This window comes from Cicer arietinum, chromosome 1 (genome assembly GCF_000331145.2).
Source record: "Cicer arietinum cultivar CDC Frontier isolate Library 1 chromosome 1, Cicar.CDCFrontier_v2.0, whole genome shotgun sequence".
Classification (NCBI taxonomy): domain Eukaryota; kingdom Viridiplantae; phylum Streptophyta; class Magnoliopsida; order Fabales; family Fabaceae; genus Cicer; species Cicer arietinum.
In genome coordinates, this window is record NC_021160.2 from 1,811,477 (window position 1) to 1,828,762 (window position 17,286).

The following is a 17,286-nucleotide window of genomic DNA, read 5'->3' on the forward strand; positions in this document are numbered from 1 at the left end:
GTCTTAATAATTATAATGAAAAATATTAAAATGATTGAGTCGTCAACGGCAAGAACAGAGCAATACGTCATCATGGTTTATGAATTATGATAACGAAATGAAGACGGTGATGATTAGTCCATAAATTAAATCTGTGCCTCATCATGTTAAGAGGTTGCCTGGTTGAAGGGTAGATTGTTTTGAAAATTAGTAGTTATTTTATTATTAATCCAATAAAAATTAATCGTATAAATAAATGCATAAGTGTGGTGGTACCCACAGATTTACAAAGAAAACTTGGAAAAATCATATTATATTGTATTATGTATTATTATATATATAGCCGGTCGGCATCAATAAAAAAATATAACATCAAATCATATGATTAGTTCTCCAAGCCATACTTATCTTCATTCTCTTTGATCTAAGGTAAATTACAAATTACTTCTCTTCTTTCTATGCTTGGCAGTGCTACCATACCATGACTCTTAATTTTCTGTTTCCAATCTTACTACTCTTTTCCCCTTAATCATTTTTTTTATAATTTTTATAAAAAATAAACTGCAAGTGAATAATGTGATTTTTCGGACAAAAAATGGAGTTTGTCCAAAGTCTTTGTGGGTGTATTTTGCTGACTTAGAGGTCATGAAAATTAATGTGAACGTACTTTGAGGCGGCAATTATCATATAAAAAGAGGCTTTATGCGTTGTTGACCATGTAATGTAATGTAACATATAATAAGTCTGCTTCAAGTGTAAGTGATCTTCTTGTCAGATATTTTGTGTATGTTTGAGGTTTGAATTTTGCCAGCTTGACATTGGCCATAAACTAAACAACTTATTTTGTCTTTTATTCTTATTAATTAACTTTCCATATTATTAATTTGGATTTTTTTTCCACTTCCTATACTACTAGGTTATTCCTATCTACATCTCTAATTTACTAACATAATTTTATTACAGTATATTTAAAGAAGACTTTTTTATGCAAGAGCTGGTTCAAATTTCTGTTGATATTGTTGGTTTAGTATTGATTGTAATTTGTTTGTTTTGCAAGTGAAGTGGTCATCAACATGATTATTAGCAATGGCAGTGAAGAACCAAGAAAGCCAGAGGTAAGTGCCACATCTTATTTTCCAGTTAAAGCAAAACAGCATATAGTTATATCTATCTTGCATTTATTTATGATTTCAATTTCAGTTTCAATTTTAATGGATTAATATATGAAAGCAGGGAAAATTCAAAGCAATGGTAGTTTGTTTCATCCTAGGACTTGGTGTCCTTGTTTCATGGAACAGCATGTTGACCATAGGAGATTACTATTACCAATTGTTTCCAGTAAGTAACTTGCACTTTGGCTTCACATGATTCTACAAAGTTTATTTTCCTAAGAATAAATAAATGGAATGAATAACTGATTATAACTTATAAACTTTTGTTTCAATTGTGAAGAAATACCATCCTTCAAGGGTACTTACATTGGTTTATCAACCATTTGCAATTGGAATAATGCTAATATTGACATACCATGAGTCAAAGATCAATACTAGATTGCGGAATTTGGCTGGATACACTCTTTTCTTTGTTAGCATTTTCTTGGTTCTTATTGTAAGTCAAATTAAACCACTTCTCAATTCCATAATAATTTAATTTGCTGCAGCATATGACAAATTTAATTTAATTTCACACAGTTGGATCTAGCAACATCAGGGAAAGGTGGACTTGGACCTTACATTGGTGTTTGTCTGCTATCCGCTTGTTTTGGAGTCGCCGATGCTTTTGTCGAAGGCGGCATGGTTGGAGATCTGTGTTTTATGTGTCCTGAGTTTATGCAGGTTCATCTTACAAATATATATATAGATTTATTCAAATTTGTAGGTTGAGGTTTTCTGGTATACTTTTTTTCTCTAATGAAATTAATACATAATGCATAATATTGTTTGACATTATGCAGTCTTTCCTTGCTGGTATGGCAGCATCAGGTGGTCTAATTTCTTCACTCAGAATGCTGACCAAATTAGCTTTCGAAAAATCTGACAACGGCCTTCGCAAGGGAGCTAGTATGTTTTGGAAAATCTTCACTTGATTATATGATTTTGTTAGAATATATGGAAAAAAATTCTGTCAATTCTTAGTTAGTACAGTACATTAGTTCCAATTGCTATAGAAGTTGTTTTCTTTGATATAAAGGTATAGTTTTCTTGATTTTTGCAGTACTATTCTTTGCAATCTCTACATTCATAGAGTTTGTTTGTATTTTCCTGTATGCAATCTACTTCACCAAGTTGCCAATAGTGAAATACTACCGTTCAAAAGCAGCCTCAGAAGGATCAAAAACTGTTGCAGCTGACTTAGCTGCTGCTGGCATTCAAACAAACACTAATGATCAAGTAAACACAATATCAGTACATTAATCTTGCATAATTTGTTTTTCTATAATGTCCTGAAAGGTTTTCTAACTTTTGTAGATTGGTGATGATAACAAACAAGTGAAAAGGCTGAGTAACAAACAATTATTTCTTGAGAACATTGATTATGCAGCTGACTTATTTTTTATATATTCAATAACACTATCAATCTTCCCTGGATTTTTGTATGAAAATACTGGACAACATCAATTAGGCACATGGTATGTACCTATTTATGTCTTGTAATCAAATTGACTCTTTCACTAGTAGATATTAATGTTGGCACTGGTGATTTTTGTAGGTACCCAACTGTTTTGATTGCTATGTATAATGTATTGGATGTCATAGGAAGAAATATTCCCCTTGTGGAATGGTTAAAGATGGAATCAAGGAAGGGTCTATTGATAGCAATCCTTTCTAGATTCTTGTTGATCCCAGCATTCTACTTTACTGCAAAATATGGTGACCAAGGATATATGATCTTTCTTGTATCATTCTTGGGACTCACCAATGGTTATCTCACTGTCTGTGTTATGACAGTGGCACCAAGAGGTTACAAGGTAACTTTTAAAATATTTTATTCCTATAAATTAAAATAGATGTTGCATCCACCACATTTTTTCTATTTTTTTTTATATCTCTGCTTTTATTATATTTCTCTCCTACATCTTTACACACTTCAACTTTCTTCTATTTATGTTATAAGATCAAATACTCTTTTTATGAAAATATTATAAATTATTTTCAACCACTTCAATATAAAAACTTATAGTATTATACATTATTACTTTTGTTTTATTTTCAAGACCAAACTATATCTTCATGTTTTTTTTTAATTAATAACGGTCTGATCTTTATTTTATATTTTTCTTTTGTAAATAATATTATACTTAATATTTGCCTTCAATAAATAATATTTATAAATCCGCCACTGATCCAAATTCAACTCTACAATTGATGAATTAGTTTAAAGTTGTGTTATAATATTGGAGTTTGTTTTGTTGCAGGGTCCTGAACAGAATGCTTTGGGTAATTTGCTTGTGTTATGTCTTTTGATTGGCATATTTGCGGGTGTTGTTCTTGATTGGTTGTGGCTCATAGGCAAGGATTCATTCTAAATATACATCAAATAGATATTTAATATTGTTATTAACGAACCTCCATAAGTTTCTCTTCGCTTACCTTTGTGATTCAATAGTTTTAAATTTTGTTCCTTTGTAATTTAATTTATTTGGTATGGATTTTCTTTGTACATGTGTGTTTCACCGTCAAACAATCAATATCCTCACATCATTAAGAATATTTCATTTTTATCATAATAGTTTTTAAAGTTTATTATATATATGAAGATGTGTGACTTAGCTAAAAAAAATAGGTTTAATTGTAATTTTGGTCCCCTTATTTTAGTTGAATTACAAAAGTAATTCCTCTATTTAATTTCTCCTCAGTTTTAGTCTCCAAATAGAATTTTAGTCCAAAACTTGATAAAGTGACATTTTTTAAAGTCGCATCACACCATTTATGATTATATATTTCATATACAATTGTTGCATTTTGAGACATGATGTGACTTAAATAAATGCAAAAAAATGAAATTTCTTCAAGTGTTGAACCAAAATTCTGATTTGGGGACTAAAACTGGGAAGAAATAAAATGGAGAGACTACTTTCGTGATTCAGCTAAAATAAGGGGACCAAAACTGCAATTAAACCAAAAAAATATGATGTGCAATTGATGTATAGAAATGTAATTTTCTTTACACTATGCATGTACATTCAAATGTAATTCGACTATAAATTGTAATAGTATTTGATTTTCAATTTTAGAATTAATTAATTATAGGCTAAAAGTTAATTCTATTTACGTAAGGACATAAGTTTGCATGTTTTTTTTTTTTACTCAAGTTAATCTATGAAATTTACAATTATACGGTGAGAGAATGATCAATGGTTTTTATTAAGTAACAATATAAAATTGGTTCACATCTTTAGTGAATAGTCATTTTTCTCTTTATCTTTCTCATAAAAACTAATCAGATTATTTGTCTTTCTGAAAAATATCCCGTTTCCAAAAAGAAAATATATATTTAGAAAATAATTATGGAAATAACTCTTCATCTTTAAGTTTTAATAAGCTAAAGTTATTTTAAAACACTTATACTAAAGTTGTGTTTTGAATAAAATATCGTATAAGAAATATGAATAAGTCAACTAATTAGATGATGTATTCGTGTGAGTCGTGTGATGTACACGTCAATAATATTTGACGAGGTTTTTATGTGATTTTATCAAAACTCTTACCATATAGTTTTTAGCTCTCTTTTCTTCTTTATTTATTTGAGACGATGGTTTAACATTATTTTTTTGTTTGAAATTATTTATCTAACTTATCTTTCTTCACTTTTATATAAATGATTTTTATACTTTTTTTTTCTCGTTGCATCGTTTTAATTTGCTTCAAATTTGTATATCGTATTTTTATTGAAATGAGTGGAGTAATTCGTTTAGTTGGTGTCATTTTTAATTTAAGTAAAGAATTTATGAAAGTTATCATCAAATTCAATTTTTTTTTTGGCATTACACATAACTTATCAACATGTTGTTGAATTGATTATATAGACTATTTATATTCTATATAAATGGACAACAAAACATATTGGAATTAAATATTGTGACGTTACATTATTCTTGATTTTTATAATGTACAAGAAAATTATTTGAATGCTTTTTTTTATAAGTAAAGATTTATTAATGTGAATGTAAGAGATACTCAAAACCCATTATAAAATATCATCTTTCAAATACTTTGCATACAAGCAATTATATTATTTCACCAATTTGAATAACTTAAAATTTTGTTTTTTCACCTCCCTACAAATAAACCACAACCAAGATTAATGAATTATTCTATCAATCACCTTCGAAATATTTGTCACTTTACCATTAAAGATAAGAGCACCACGTTCCAATCACACACTCCACATTGTTGTGAGCCAAGAAATGATATTTGCTTTCTTTTCCTCGCATTGCAAATCGTATTAAACACCAAGAAATTCTCGATCACCTCCTCTTCCCATCCAGCAATGTTCCAATTCATCCAACTGAAAATCTGCTTCCAAATCTCTTTTGTTTTTGGACAATCGACGAATAAGTGTCTTACTGTTTCAATGTCTGTAAAACAAAAAACACAACTTTGTTGATAAACATCATTCAACACCCCATTCTACTTAATTTTATTGTTGTAGCAATCTCGAATAAAAAACGCACACAAGTCAACCATAAGCGTTGAACAACATCAGTTAAATTGTTGTCGCCAACCCCTTCGAACATGTAATTTCTCTTTGGTTTCCGAAATGTGAATGTGTGTTGTAAATATGTTTTTGACTATCTTGGTGATCTCAAAATACAAATGCAATATGTTAGGGTCTATTTGGCGAGACCAAAAAAGTTTATAGTGGATATAATATAGCTTAAAACTTTTAAGTTAATAATTTTGTTTGGTAGTTGTTTTTTCTCACTAGTTTATAATATTTTATTTCCAATCTTATAATATTTTTCAATAAGCTCCTTGAATTAGCTTGAATTTATAGTTTACAGATGTTCATTTTTTTTTTCACTTTTACCCCCATTGTCTTAATTGAAGTTTTTAAGTATTAATTACTAATATATATTTTTACATCATTTTATATTATTCCTCTAATTCAACCGTCAATTTTATCAAACACTTCAAATTAAATTAACTAATTTATCAACTATACGTTGTCAACTAACTTATTCACCGTTCGCTATTTTTATGAAGATAGTCTAAGATTATACATTTGTGTCTTGATTTCTTTCACTTTCCAATTTCAACACATGCCCCCCCTATCTTTCCTTGTTTCTTTTTGAAAATTAAAAGGAGATTTTTACTTGTATATATTTAAATTTGAATTATTCAAGTAAGTATATGACAATAATCGTTTAAAAAAATCTATATAAGTAAACCATATTTTTCATGTGTTGGTCTAGATATATTTTCTACATGAATTTTTTTTTTAGAAAGCATTACTACATTATTTTCTTATTTTAAAGTTATTTAATATACACACGTTGTTGTATGGTCGATGATGGTACATATTAAATATAGCCATTTTTTGATTCCCTTATTTGGATAAGTACATTTTTTAGTTTTTGCTAATTACTAATTAACGTTTGGATAAACAATGAACAACTTCTTTTTTAATTTATTCTTGTGCATCCTTTATATGGTAGAATTCAGAGTAATCATGCACGTAAAGTCAGAGAATTACGTTATGCTTAATTATGTTGAGAGTTCACGAAGAAACTTCTCTGGCCATTTTTCCATTATTCCAGGCATATATAAAAAAAATGTTGCCTTAGTGTGTAAAATTCTGAATATTTTTTGCTTTTCTCTCACTCTAACTTCATTAATATAAGTTGAACTTTCCGTGAAAGCATGTTTCATTGCTTCCATTATAATTGTAGGACATATACCCTCTCTTGATCAACTCTTCTTCATTAACATTCCTTAATTTCAAGTTTGAAGGTTTTTCAGCTTCTCATGCCAACCTTTTAGGCCTTCTTTATTTATTTTTTTGTCTTTGGTGGAAAAAAATAACATGTTTACCACAAAATGATGTTGCTGTTGAAATTTTAATTAGTTGCACAAAATATTTTCTTATTGTTATGTAATAAAACTATAATTATGATTGTATTTTAATGTTACTTTTTTATTCATCAATTAACCACATATCAATACATTGATTTTCTAATAATAGTGCATGTTTCCAAGTTTTGAGTAATTAATTGTAAGAAAAAGAATATACAATTAGGAGTATATACAATGTTAAATGTAATAAATATTTTAAGGTGCCAAAAACTAGTTCAAAGTCCAATTTCTCAATTGGTTAGATATTTGCATAAGGAACCAATTCAAGTGGCATGGAAAAAACCAAGAATTGGATGGACAAAATTAAATTTTGATGGATCTTGCAAAAGTATAAGTGGAAAAGCAAGCATTGGAGGGATCATTAGAAATCACAATGCAGAATTTATGCTTGGCTATGCCGAATCAATTGGACAAGCAAATAGTACAATTGCTGAACTTACTTCAATTAGGAGAGGACTTGAACTACTCCTTGAAAATGGTTGGAAATATGATATTTGGCTAGAAGGGGATGCATTAACTTTACTTGATAATATTAAGAAAAAGAGAAAAGTTAGATGCATTGAAGTACAAAGACATATAAGTTACATAAATTCTATTCTTCTACCTGAATTTAAGAATTACACTATGAGTCACATATATAGGGAAGGGAATAGGGTAGCTGATAAATTTGCTCAAATGGGACATCACTTGGATGAGCCTAGAATTTGGAGGGATGTTCCCCCTGATGAAGTCTTACCTATTATGCTTGAAGATGCTCAAGGTAAAATTAATCTTCGAAGGAAAGGATAATTTTTCAAATATAGTATAATTATATTATTATTATTTTTGTTTTTGTTTGTATATATAGGGATCCAAACTCTTTTTGAGCAAGATTATGTACATAGATATAGGTGTAATATATCTGTTAACATACACAAGTATATTGGATGTATAAATGAAATTATTTGTTGGACAAGTTGTTATAAAAATTATTTGTTGGACATGATAAGTTGGGAGGAGTTTTTTCTTTACTTCATAAGTTGGGAGAAGTTGGTAGAAAAAAAAGTTCGATCACTAAATTAAATTCAGAAAGTACATCTTCACTTGCACTAATTGAGATTCTTAGTAAATTATTTTGTGGATGAATTTAATATATGTGTTGTTAGCTAATTAATTTTAACTAGATATCAACATTGAAGTGTGAAATAACAAAATAGAGTTTTTCATTCTTATTAATGTATGTCAATTAAACTTTTTTTATATTACAATTATTGTGATATAGCAAAAGTGACTTGAGCAAGATCAAATGAAATAAAGTTTCAAAATCTTTAAGGTATTAATTATATGAATTTTTTCACTTATATAGTATTAAAATTCTACTTTTCTATTGACTGTTAAATTTATATTTAAAATTGATTCGTCACTCCATACATTTAAAGTTAAAAAAAATTCTCTTTTCACATAAAAAAAAAGGTATTTTCAATAATTTTTAATAATAAATTTTTAAAAAAGTATTACATAATAGAGATTAAAAATTATACACTGTCAACATAAATCTTTTTTATATTAACAATCAATTAGAACATATCAATTTATATTACATATATTTTTAATCTCCAAATAATAAAAAAATACTGTTATGTGTATTTCGTTTCTATGAAGAAAAAAAAGGTAACTTGTGGGTTCATAAAAGTAATAAGATTCAGCAAAGAAATGTTACACTTTTGTTGGTTTTGAACTTAATTAACTTATTTAGATGTGACTAGAAGAAAAAATTATATGACTTGTAAAAAAGTGAAACTGTCATGTGCTTAGTGTGCACTGTAGGAGTTGCTGGTGCTGCAGCCCAGTTTCCATTTTCAGTTTGGATCACATTTCAAGCCCACAAAAGATCAATAGCATATACCACATATAATTCTAATTGAAATTATTTTCATTTCTCAAAACAACCCAAAGATCTAATTGGAACATAGATTCAGAGTAAACATTGCCATATCAAACATCTTTAAACATTTATTTTTAAGGATATACAGAGTAAACTAACTTTCTTTCTTCCTCTAACAAACACATTACTAACATTTGACATCTGTTTGTAAAAAACTTTTTCAAACATAAAAAATAACTATTTAGTATCAATATATATTATTTGAATGAGAATATGTTGACATTAAGGAAGACCGTTTTAAATATATTGGAGATTCTATTTTAATTTTAAAAATTGAACTTTTAATAAAAAAATATAATTAATTTTATTAATTTCTTTTTTATTTACTTTTAGACTTTTAGTCTCTATTTTGATTTTTTTTTAAAAAAGATATTTTTAATCTCTAAAAAAAGTCCTATAAAATCAAAATAAAGATTAAAATTGGATAAAAAAAAACGTAGGGACTAAATTTAAAATATCATAATTTTATAGAGATTAAAAATATATTTAACTAAAAAAATTTATTATTATTCTATAATATTATAAAAAAAAATTAGAACCTTCACCTATTGGAAATCATATGCTATTTGTCTCTTTTATAACTTATTACAAACAATAAAATTCAATCGTCCAATCAAAAAATTATTTAGTAGATTTATTCCACAAATTTTTAATAAATTTTAAAAATATTTGATACTTCGTTAAATAATTTCAAAATAACGAATATTTATAAACTTTTAAAAAATATAACTAATTATCTATAGTGGGATTACATAACTTCAAATTATAAAATTTTATGTGATAGATCATTCATAGATTACATGAATAATCAAGTGTTAAATTAGTTAAATTTATTGTTTGTAATAAATTATTAAGACTTATATACGTCAATCTCTCTTCTAAAAAGAAAATGAGAAAACGTAACTCTTAAGTATAGAGCTGAAAAGATGAGAATAAGATAATAGTACAAATTAATTCCATTCTAGTACAATTGAGCAGTACAATTTTGATTTTGAAAAGTACCAGTAGTATATTTTGGAAGAGCATGTAGTAACAGCTAACAACTTGTGAAGTACCATCCATTAAAAAAAAATGTCAAGTACTACCGAAATTTGAAGGTAGTACAAAATCGATGGAAGTTGTTGTAATGCATCATTGCATTGCTTACCAGCGATTTCATCTCAATATATATAAATAGCATATCATATGTAATTAGGGAAATATATTTTCCATATTGGAGAAACATCATTGAGTGCAGCGTTGATGAAATCCTAAATACTAGCAACTATATTGTGCTTATCTTAAAGAGATATGTCAAATATTAGTATATGTTTAGTTTCGTTGACGCTGCACTTAATCATGTTTTTTTTTTTAATATGGATTTATTTTGTGCTTTTTAATTTTTTCTATCTTATAACTTCTGCTCCTGCATTAATTTAATTAGTTACATGTTTAATATATTTGTTGGTATGCCTTTCAATCTCTTAATTAGTTTATATGAACTATACACGTCTCTTTATTTTTTTTCACAAACAATCATGATCATAGTCCATAACATCTTAATTGATCGATTAGAAACAAATCGTGTAATTCATTTTGGATTATTCTTTTGAAGGAATTTTGTATGTTAATGTAACTTTCATACACTCATTTAACACTATTTTCTCTCAATATCTCTTATTCTATTACATCATTCCCTCTATTTCTATCTCTCATTTGTATATATTAATGTGTAATTTCAATTTTGTATGTGGATCGAGAAAACATCTTATGGACCAGATTACATTCAGTGAACCTAATAACATCTTAAGCATTCATGCTTGAGGGTTGTGGAGGCCTTATGTTTGGGGCTATCGACTGGGTGAATATTTACATCACTGGTCAGGCCCACTAGCATTCCATCCATTTAAACAGAGACGTTAGTCCTAAAAAATTCGCAACAATAGTATGGTTTTTTTTTTTTTGACAAACTGAAAGACAAACATTATATGTATTATATTTATATATCTTCCTCTTTGTTAGGTAAAATTTCTCTTTTTCCACTTGGTATGTAACTTCAGGTTGAGAATCATAACTAAACATATATAGTAGATACATTATCTTATTACATAAAATAAAAAAATGCAACTCAGTGTCATTTGAACTCAACCACTTGAATTAGAGAAAAAAGTAATGACTACATCAAAATAAATGTTTGTGTTTAAGTGTGTGTTTGATCCCTCTAAAACTAAGCATGCACTAAATTTATTTCAGCTGTAATAACTAGTGTGCACGAGAGCAAAATTCCTCTAAAGAAAAGAACTTCAAAGACATTTTACTGATAAAGACAAGACACATTATTTGACAAATGCCTAAGCTCATGTCTATGCTATATATAAATTATAAATCATAAATTATTAACTTTCAAATAAGCAATTCAGCACTTGTACATGACAACTTGGCGCAAGCATTTTACACAAAGCTTATAGAGTACTCTTGTTGAAATCTCATATCCAACTAATACCTATACATTGACAAAAAAAATTATAAAACAAATGAAAATTTTGAATATATGGTTGAATATCAGAATCACACTTATTTCAAATACTTAAAGAAATTTAATTGTAATGTTTGTACATAACAAATAAAGTTGATCATTATAGTTTCCTTTGTGGTGATGAAATTTTTCATCAAAAAGTATGCAGCAGTCTAGTACTTCATGCATTCAATTTTGAGCCCAATATTCAGCACTTAATGCTTTTTCAGCCCATGAAGAATTACATTCATTTTAGTGCTCTAAAACAGATTTATTCCACAACTGAACCAAAAAAATCAGCTTCTTTTCAGCATAAAGAAATATTTGTCATATGCTCATCAATTTTTCTATTTCTAATTTCCTGTATCTAAATCTAAAGTTAAAAGGAAAATTTAACAAAATAATCTTGGCAACTATTTGGTTCTTTAAAGCTTCATAATTAACCTCTTTCAAAGAAGTTTTTCACAAAAGTACAAAATATTTATTACATTACACAAATTGTAAGATCACTCATTGGCATACTGTTATAGGCCTGTCTATGAGATTTTGCACTATAAAAAACATTGACTTATGATTTGAGACATAAAGAAGAAAAATAAACACTACTACTATATTATATACATCTAGAATAGCTACTAAAGCATGACATTAGTAATACATCACTCCCTTGCATTGGCTATTCATGAATTTCATTATCTTTATAAAACTCAATTTGAAAATCAGTAAAGAAAAACTTCAACTCCAAGAAACAATTCTGTCCAACCAATCACACAATATAAGCAACCTGAAATTTGCAGTGATCACATAATTTGCAACCAAATTCAATACAGAAATAAAAGAAAAAATAAAATTAAAGTGAAAGCAAAGTTCAATTCCATAGCATTCTTTTTTATCAGAAGAGTTTTTGAACTTTATGATAAGCTCACTAAGCAAAAGATTTTGAAGAGTCCAAATCATGATCACAGTTGTTCCTATAACTACAACAATTATTAACTACTCACACTTCGACATTTAGGATATGTAGCAGTAGAGAATCCAAATCAGATATAAATCATAAATTGTTCGCGCCGCGATACAAAATCGAAATCCAATATAAATCACAAATTGTTCAACATTTGGCTTTTAGGGCACGCCGCGACAGAGGATCCAACTCTGATACATACAAATCATAAACTTTTCACCATTTGATCTTTAGAGGAAGATTCAAATCCAATTTAAATATATAATAAATTACTCTATTTAAGGCCTAAAAAAACCCTTTTCTTTTCTATTCCTCTGCGTCTTCCCTTTCACTTTCCTCACCAAAAATATTTCCCCAGAAAAATCCCAATTCCTATCAGAAAAAAAAAAATAAAAAAAAAAATTAAAATTCGATATTTATATTGATGGGGAAAAAATCAACGAAGGAGGATGTGAAAGTAGAATGTCCACCGGACAACCTCCGGTGCAGCCGTACCGACGGACGGCAATGGCGGTGCCGGAGACCAGCGATGGAAAACGTGAAGCTTTGCGAGATTCACTATCTTCAAGGTCGTCATCGTCAGAACAAAGAGAAGGTTCCAGAGTCACTGAAACTACAGAGGAACATGAAGATGAAGAAGAAGAAGAAGAGGAAGAACAAAAACGACGTCGTGGAGATTAGGTCAAAGAAGAAAAAGAAGAAGAAGGATATTGATGTGCAATTGGAGCTGATAAAAATGGTTCTTCAAAGAGAAATTGAGAAGAAGAAGAAAAATGTGAATTGGAACAACAATGAGGAATCAGAATTGGATTACAGTGAAGGAGAATTGAGGAAAGAATTACCCAATGGGGTTATGGAAATTGCTCCTGTTTCAACACCTCGTGATATTGATTTTCACTGTCATGTTACACCACGTTACTTCAGGTCCAAGAATGTTGATAGAAGGGTCCCTTTTGATAATTTGCAGGTTGGTTTTCAATTTTGACTTTCTTTTTCATTCACTAATGTGTGACTGTGACATTATCCTAATGTGTTTTTGTTTGTGTCTAATTGTTTTTTTTTTAAGGATGTTTCAAACTTGAAGAAGGGTAGGAGGAAGAAGTGTCATTGGTGCCAGAGTAGTGATTCATGGAATCTGATAAAATGTTCAAACTGCCAGAAACAGTTTTTCTGCATGGATTGCATTAAAGAACGGTTGGAACTTCATTTACTCCCATGTTTTTTGCATGAATTTGAATATTTGATACCCTGTGCTATTATTATCTGTTGTGCATATATGGTTAATTTCATTTATTTTTTGCTTTATTTTGTTCGTAGTAAGGTGCTTTATTATCAACATTGTAGAGTATACAGACTTAATAAGAATTAAAAGTTTTCATCCCTGTGTTTGGTTCATCCAACTACATGTTATCTTTTGTACCGCTTTTCGAAATTATTGATTGATAATAACTAGTGCTAGGATAGTTACTACTGTAATTTCTGTCACCTGTACCTGTATGCTTATTATCAAAATATGACACACTTGTCAATTTATTGTTGAAACAAATTTAGGTATTTTGATACTCAAGATGAGGTTAAGATGGCGTGTCCGGTTTGTCGAGGAACTTGCACATGTAAAGATTGTTGGACAAGTCATGGTAAAGACAGTGAAAGTAAGGTCTGATATCAAATATTTTTACGCTTGGATAGTTTTTTTATTTTATTTAGTGGCACTTGTTGACGCTTAATTTTATGTCTCATTGTTTCAGGATTATTTGGCTGGTACTAGCAGAGTTGATAGGATATTGCATTTTCATTATATGATATGTATTCTCCTTCCTGTACTAAAACAAATGAGTGAAGACCAGCATACAGAGCTCGAAACAGAAGCGGAAATTAAAGGTAGTAACTATTATTCTTCTGATTTCAAAGTTTCTGAATAAATTTTATTTGTTAGATACGGCTATCTTAGATGACATTATGTGTGACAGGGAAAAATATTTCTGATATTCTCATCAAGCAGGTCGAATTTGACTGCAAAGAGAAAAATTACTGGTAATCTTTTTTCTGCTACTACTGTTAACAATTTCAAATTATTTTCTAGTGTTGCTTGCTAACATAATAAGCATTTATGCACTTGTCTCAGCAACTACTGCAAAACACCGATTCTGAATCTTCACAGAAGCTGCCTTTGTTGTTCCTACAGCCTTTGCTTAAGATGTTGTCAGGCAATAAGTCATGGAAGCATCTTTGACCATATAAATTCTTCGATGGCCAAGTTACCTGACAAAATGGACACTTGTGTTGCTAATGAAACTCACCTTTTGGATGATATGACCATTTCTAGTAACAATGTAATCGATACTTCAATGTTACATGATTCGACCGGTTGTAATGGTACTAACAATGTATCATGCCCTCCTACCGAGCTAGGTGGCTGTGGTGATGGCCACCTTGATTTGAGATGTGTTTTTTCCTTAAGTTGGATCGAAGAAATGGAAGTAAAGGCTGAAGAAATTGTTTGCAGCTACGACGTTCCTGAAATTTTGGATAAAAATTCAAGTTGCTCACTTTGTATCGACGACGGTGATAGAACTAACAGATATAAGCAATCGCAAGAAGCGGCTCGAAGAGAAGATTCTAATGATAATTGCTTATTTCATCCAACAGTTTTTGACATTCGTAGCGATCATTTTGAACACTTTCAGAAACACTGGGGAAAAGGCCATCCTGTAATAGTGCAAAATGTGCTCCGAAGTACGACACACCTCAGCTGGGATCCTCTGGTCATGTTCTGTGCATATGTTGAGAGGAGCATTACAAGATATGAGAATAATAAGGACTTACTTGAAGCTTGTTTGGATTGGTGGGAGGTCAGTTTATAAACTAAGTGTTTGTTATTTTGATGCTGTTTAAGGTTTTTGTCTTAACCCTCCAGTTCTCTAACAATCCGAAATTAGGCTAGGAGGCAAGTAAAGTATAACTAAGAATTGTTCCAGATATATTGATTGAACTTGGGTAGCCGTGATCGATTCAACATTCACCGGAGTTCATTAACCACTTAGAAAACTATGTATTCCAATTTTTTAATGTATTTAATAATATATACTACATTATAATGACCTTAGTTATTGCTGTTCATAATTGGAAAGCATTGGTGTGGTGTGAATATAGACATCGTTCAATTGTGTTATTCATGTTCTTAATCACGATAGAGCTACCCTTGAACCAAAAAGCCATTGCTAAAAGTATATTATTTTGGAACTCTTACTCTTGCAGGTGGAAATTAACATTAGACAGCATTTTACTGGTTCTTTTAGATGTCAACCTCAGAAAAATGATTGGCACGAGACGCTGAACCTAAATGGATGGTTATCTTCCCAACTATTCAAAGAACACTTTCCATCTCATTTTGCTGAAGTAATTGGTTCTCTTCCAATTCAAGAATACATGAATCCCAGGTCTGGTCTTCTGAATATAGCTGCACATATGCCAGAGGGGAGTGCTAAACATGACAAAGGCCCATATGTCTATATTTCTCATCGATGTGCTGACAAAGAAGCTTATTCCGTGTTAAATCTCTCTTATCACCCATACGATGTGGTATGTTCCCTTTCTATGATTGCATTTGACCTGTTGAATATATCTGGAATAAAAATTTCATGAACTTTGTTTATTTTGTCGAAACTTGGAAAGGAAGTGATTTCAAATATCATGGAATATGCTTCTGATATTTCAACTGGTACTTAGGTACACCACAAATGATACGTGCAATGGAAATTTCATAAATTTTGTCTCCTTTTGGTATACTTGCATGTATTATTCAATGTTTGAACCATTGCAAAAAGCTTCCTGTCGAATAGCATTGCTCCACGCCTCCATTGTACTTTGTGAAATAATTTTATGCAGATAACAAATGCCATTTACTATGTTGGATGTGTAATTCCAGGTTAATATGATGGCACATACCACAGACGTTCCTCCCTCTACCGAACATCTTACTAAAATAACTAAGTTATTGAAAAAGCACAGAACTATGTGTCAAAGAGGGTCTTCGAAGATTACTACTGAGCACACAGATGACAGTGATCAAAAGGAACCTGAGAATATTATAAGAGAAGGAACCGACTTTTATAGGAGAGTCAATAGAACATCTTACATCTCTACTGAAGGGAACAATACTTTCAGCAACGGAGGATGTGGTTCCGGTTCTGATTCTGAAAAATCACAAAGCTCTATAACTTTCAACAAGACAGTTCGAAGCACTGAAATGTATTCTGTGGCCCAGTGGGATGTGTTCCGAAGACAGGATGTACTGAAGCTTCTAGAATACCTCAAAAGACACGCTGATGAGTTTTCTTATAACAATGAATATGACAGCAAGAAGGCAAGTTTCAAAGAAGACAATTCCTTAGCATGGTCTTGTTTGAGTTGATGATATGATTGATTTTTATCTCTCTTATGCAGATAGTTCACCCAATTCTAGATCAGAGCATCTTTCTGGACACTACTCACAAAATGAGACTGAAGGAGGAGTTCGGTAAGTATATCCATAACCCATGTGTTTGTATCCATCTATTATAGCCTGTTCAAAGTGACTTATTTGAACTTATCTACTTGCATATGCACTTATGAGATTGGTTGAGAGAATTTATAGAAACAACTTATAATATGTTCTGTCCGTAAGCTGTTTTCAACTTATTTCTACAAACTCTTTAAAATAGCATATGAAACCAACTTATAACTTATATGAAAGTGCTAATGCTATAAACACTTAATTAAGTTGTTATAACTAACGCTGACTCACTTTTCACCGTTGCCAGATATCGAACCATGGACGTTTGAGCAACATGTCGGAGAAGCTGTCATCATT

The 17,286-nt window shown here is 29.9% G+C and overlaps 2 protein-coding genes across 7 annotated transcripts; both read left to right on the forward strand.

Annotated features, from left to right (window-relative positions):
* The first annotated feature begins 325 nt into the window (after nt 1-325).
* LOC101494927 (equilibrative nucleotide transporter 3-like) lies at nt 326-3,689 on the forward strand. Of its 6 annotated transcripts, none has more exons than XM_027332660.2 (10): nt 326-408; nt 1,037-1,094; nt 1,213-1,317; nt 1,432-1,587; nt 1,671-1,814; nt 1,934-2,039; nt 2,194-2,369; nt 2,448-2,608; nt 2,689-2,947; nt 3,395-3,689. In XM_027332660.2, exons 2-10 carry the CDS (start codon nt 1,053-1,055, stop codon nt 3,503-3,505), a joined length of 1,260 nt encoding a protein of 419 aa, XP_027188461.1. In that variant the 5' UTR covers nt 326-408; nt 1,037-1,052; the 3' UTR covers nt 3,506-3,689. The 6 variants fall into 6 exon arrangements, with proteins under 6 accessions (XP_027188461.1, XP_073223218.1, XP_073223213.1 ...); XM_073367117.1 differs by having other exon boundaries at nt 353-408; nt 1,042-1,094; XM_073367112.1 differs by lacking the exon at nt 326-408 and adding an exon at nt 493-734.
* Nucleotides 3,690-12,196: 8,507 nt separating this feature from the next.
* Nucleotides 12,197-17,286, forward strand: LOC101508582 (lysine-specific demethylase JMJ28-like). Its single transcript, XM_073364646.1, has 9 exons — nt 12,197-13,401; nt 13,501-13,628; nt 13,986-14,091; nt 14,183-14,315; nt 14,405-14,468; nt 14,560-15,286; nt 15,693-16,016; nt 16,363-16,953; nt 17,237-17,286. The coding sequence occupies exons 1-8, from the start codon at nt 12,859-12,861 to the stop codon at nt 16,846-16,848; spliced, it is 2,511 nt and encodes an 836-aa protein (XP_073220747.1). The 5' UTR covers nt 12,197-12,858; the 3' UTR covers nt 16,849-16,953; nt 17,237-17,286.

Coding starts and splice junctions, on each gene's coding strand:
- LOC101508582 (XM_073364646.1), top strand. CDS start 12,859: ATGGGGAAAAAATCAACGAAGGAGGATGTGAAAGTAGAATGTCCACCG. Junction 14,092..14,182: donor GTAAAGACAGTGAAAGTAAG/GTCTGATATCAA, acceptor TCATTGTTTCAG/GATTATTTGGCTGGTACTAG. Junction 15,287..15,692: donor CTTGTTTGGATTGGTGGGAG/GTCAGTTTATAA, acceptor TTACTCTTGCAG/GTGGAAATTAACATTAGACA.
- LOC101494927 (XM_027332660.2), top strand. CDS start 1,053: ATGATTATTAGCAATGGCAGTGAAGAACCAAGAAAGCCAGAG. Junction 1,815..1,933: donor TGTGTCCTGAGTTTATGCAG/GTTCATCTTACA, acceptor GACATTATGCAG/TCTTTCCTTGCTGGTATGGC. Junction 2,370..2,447: donor AAACAAACACTAATGATCAA/GTAAACACAATA, acceptor TAACTTTTGTAG/ATTGGTGATGATAACAAACA.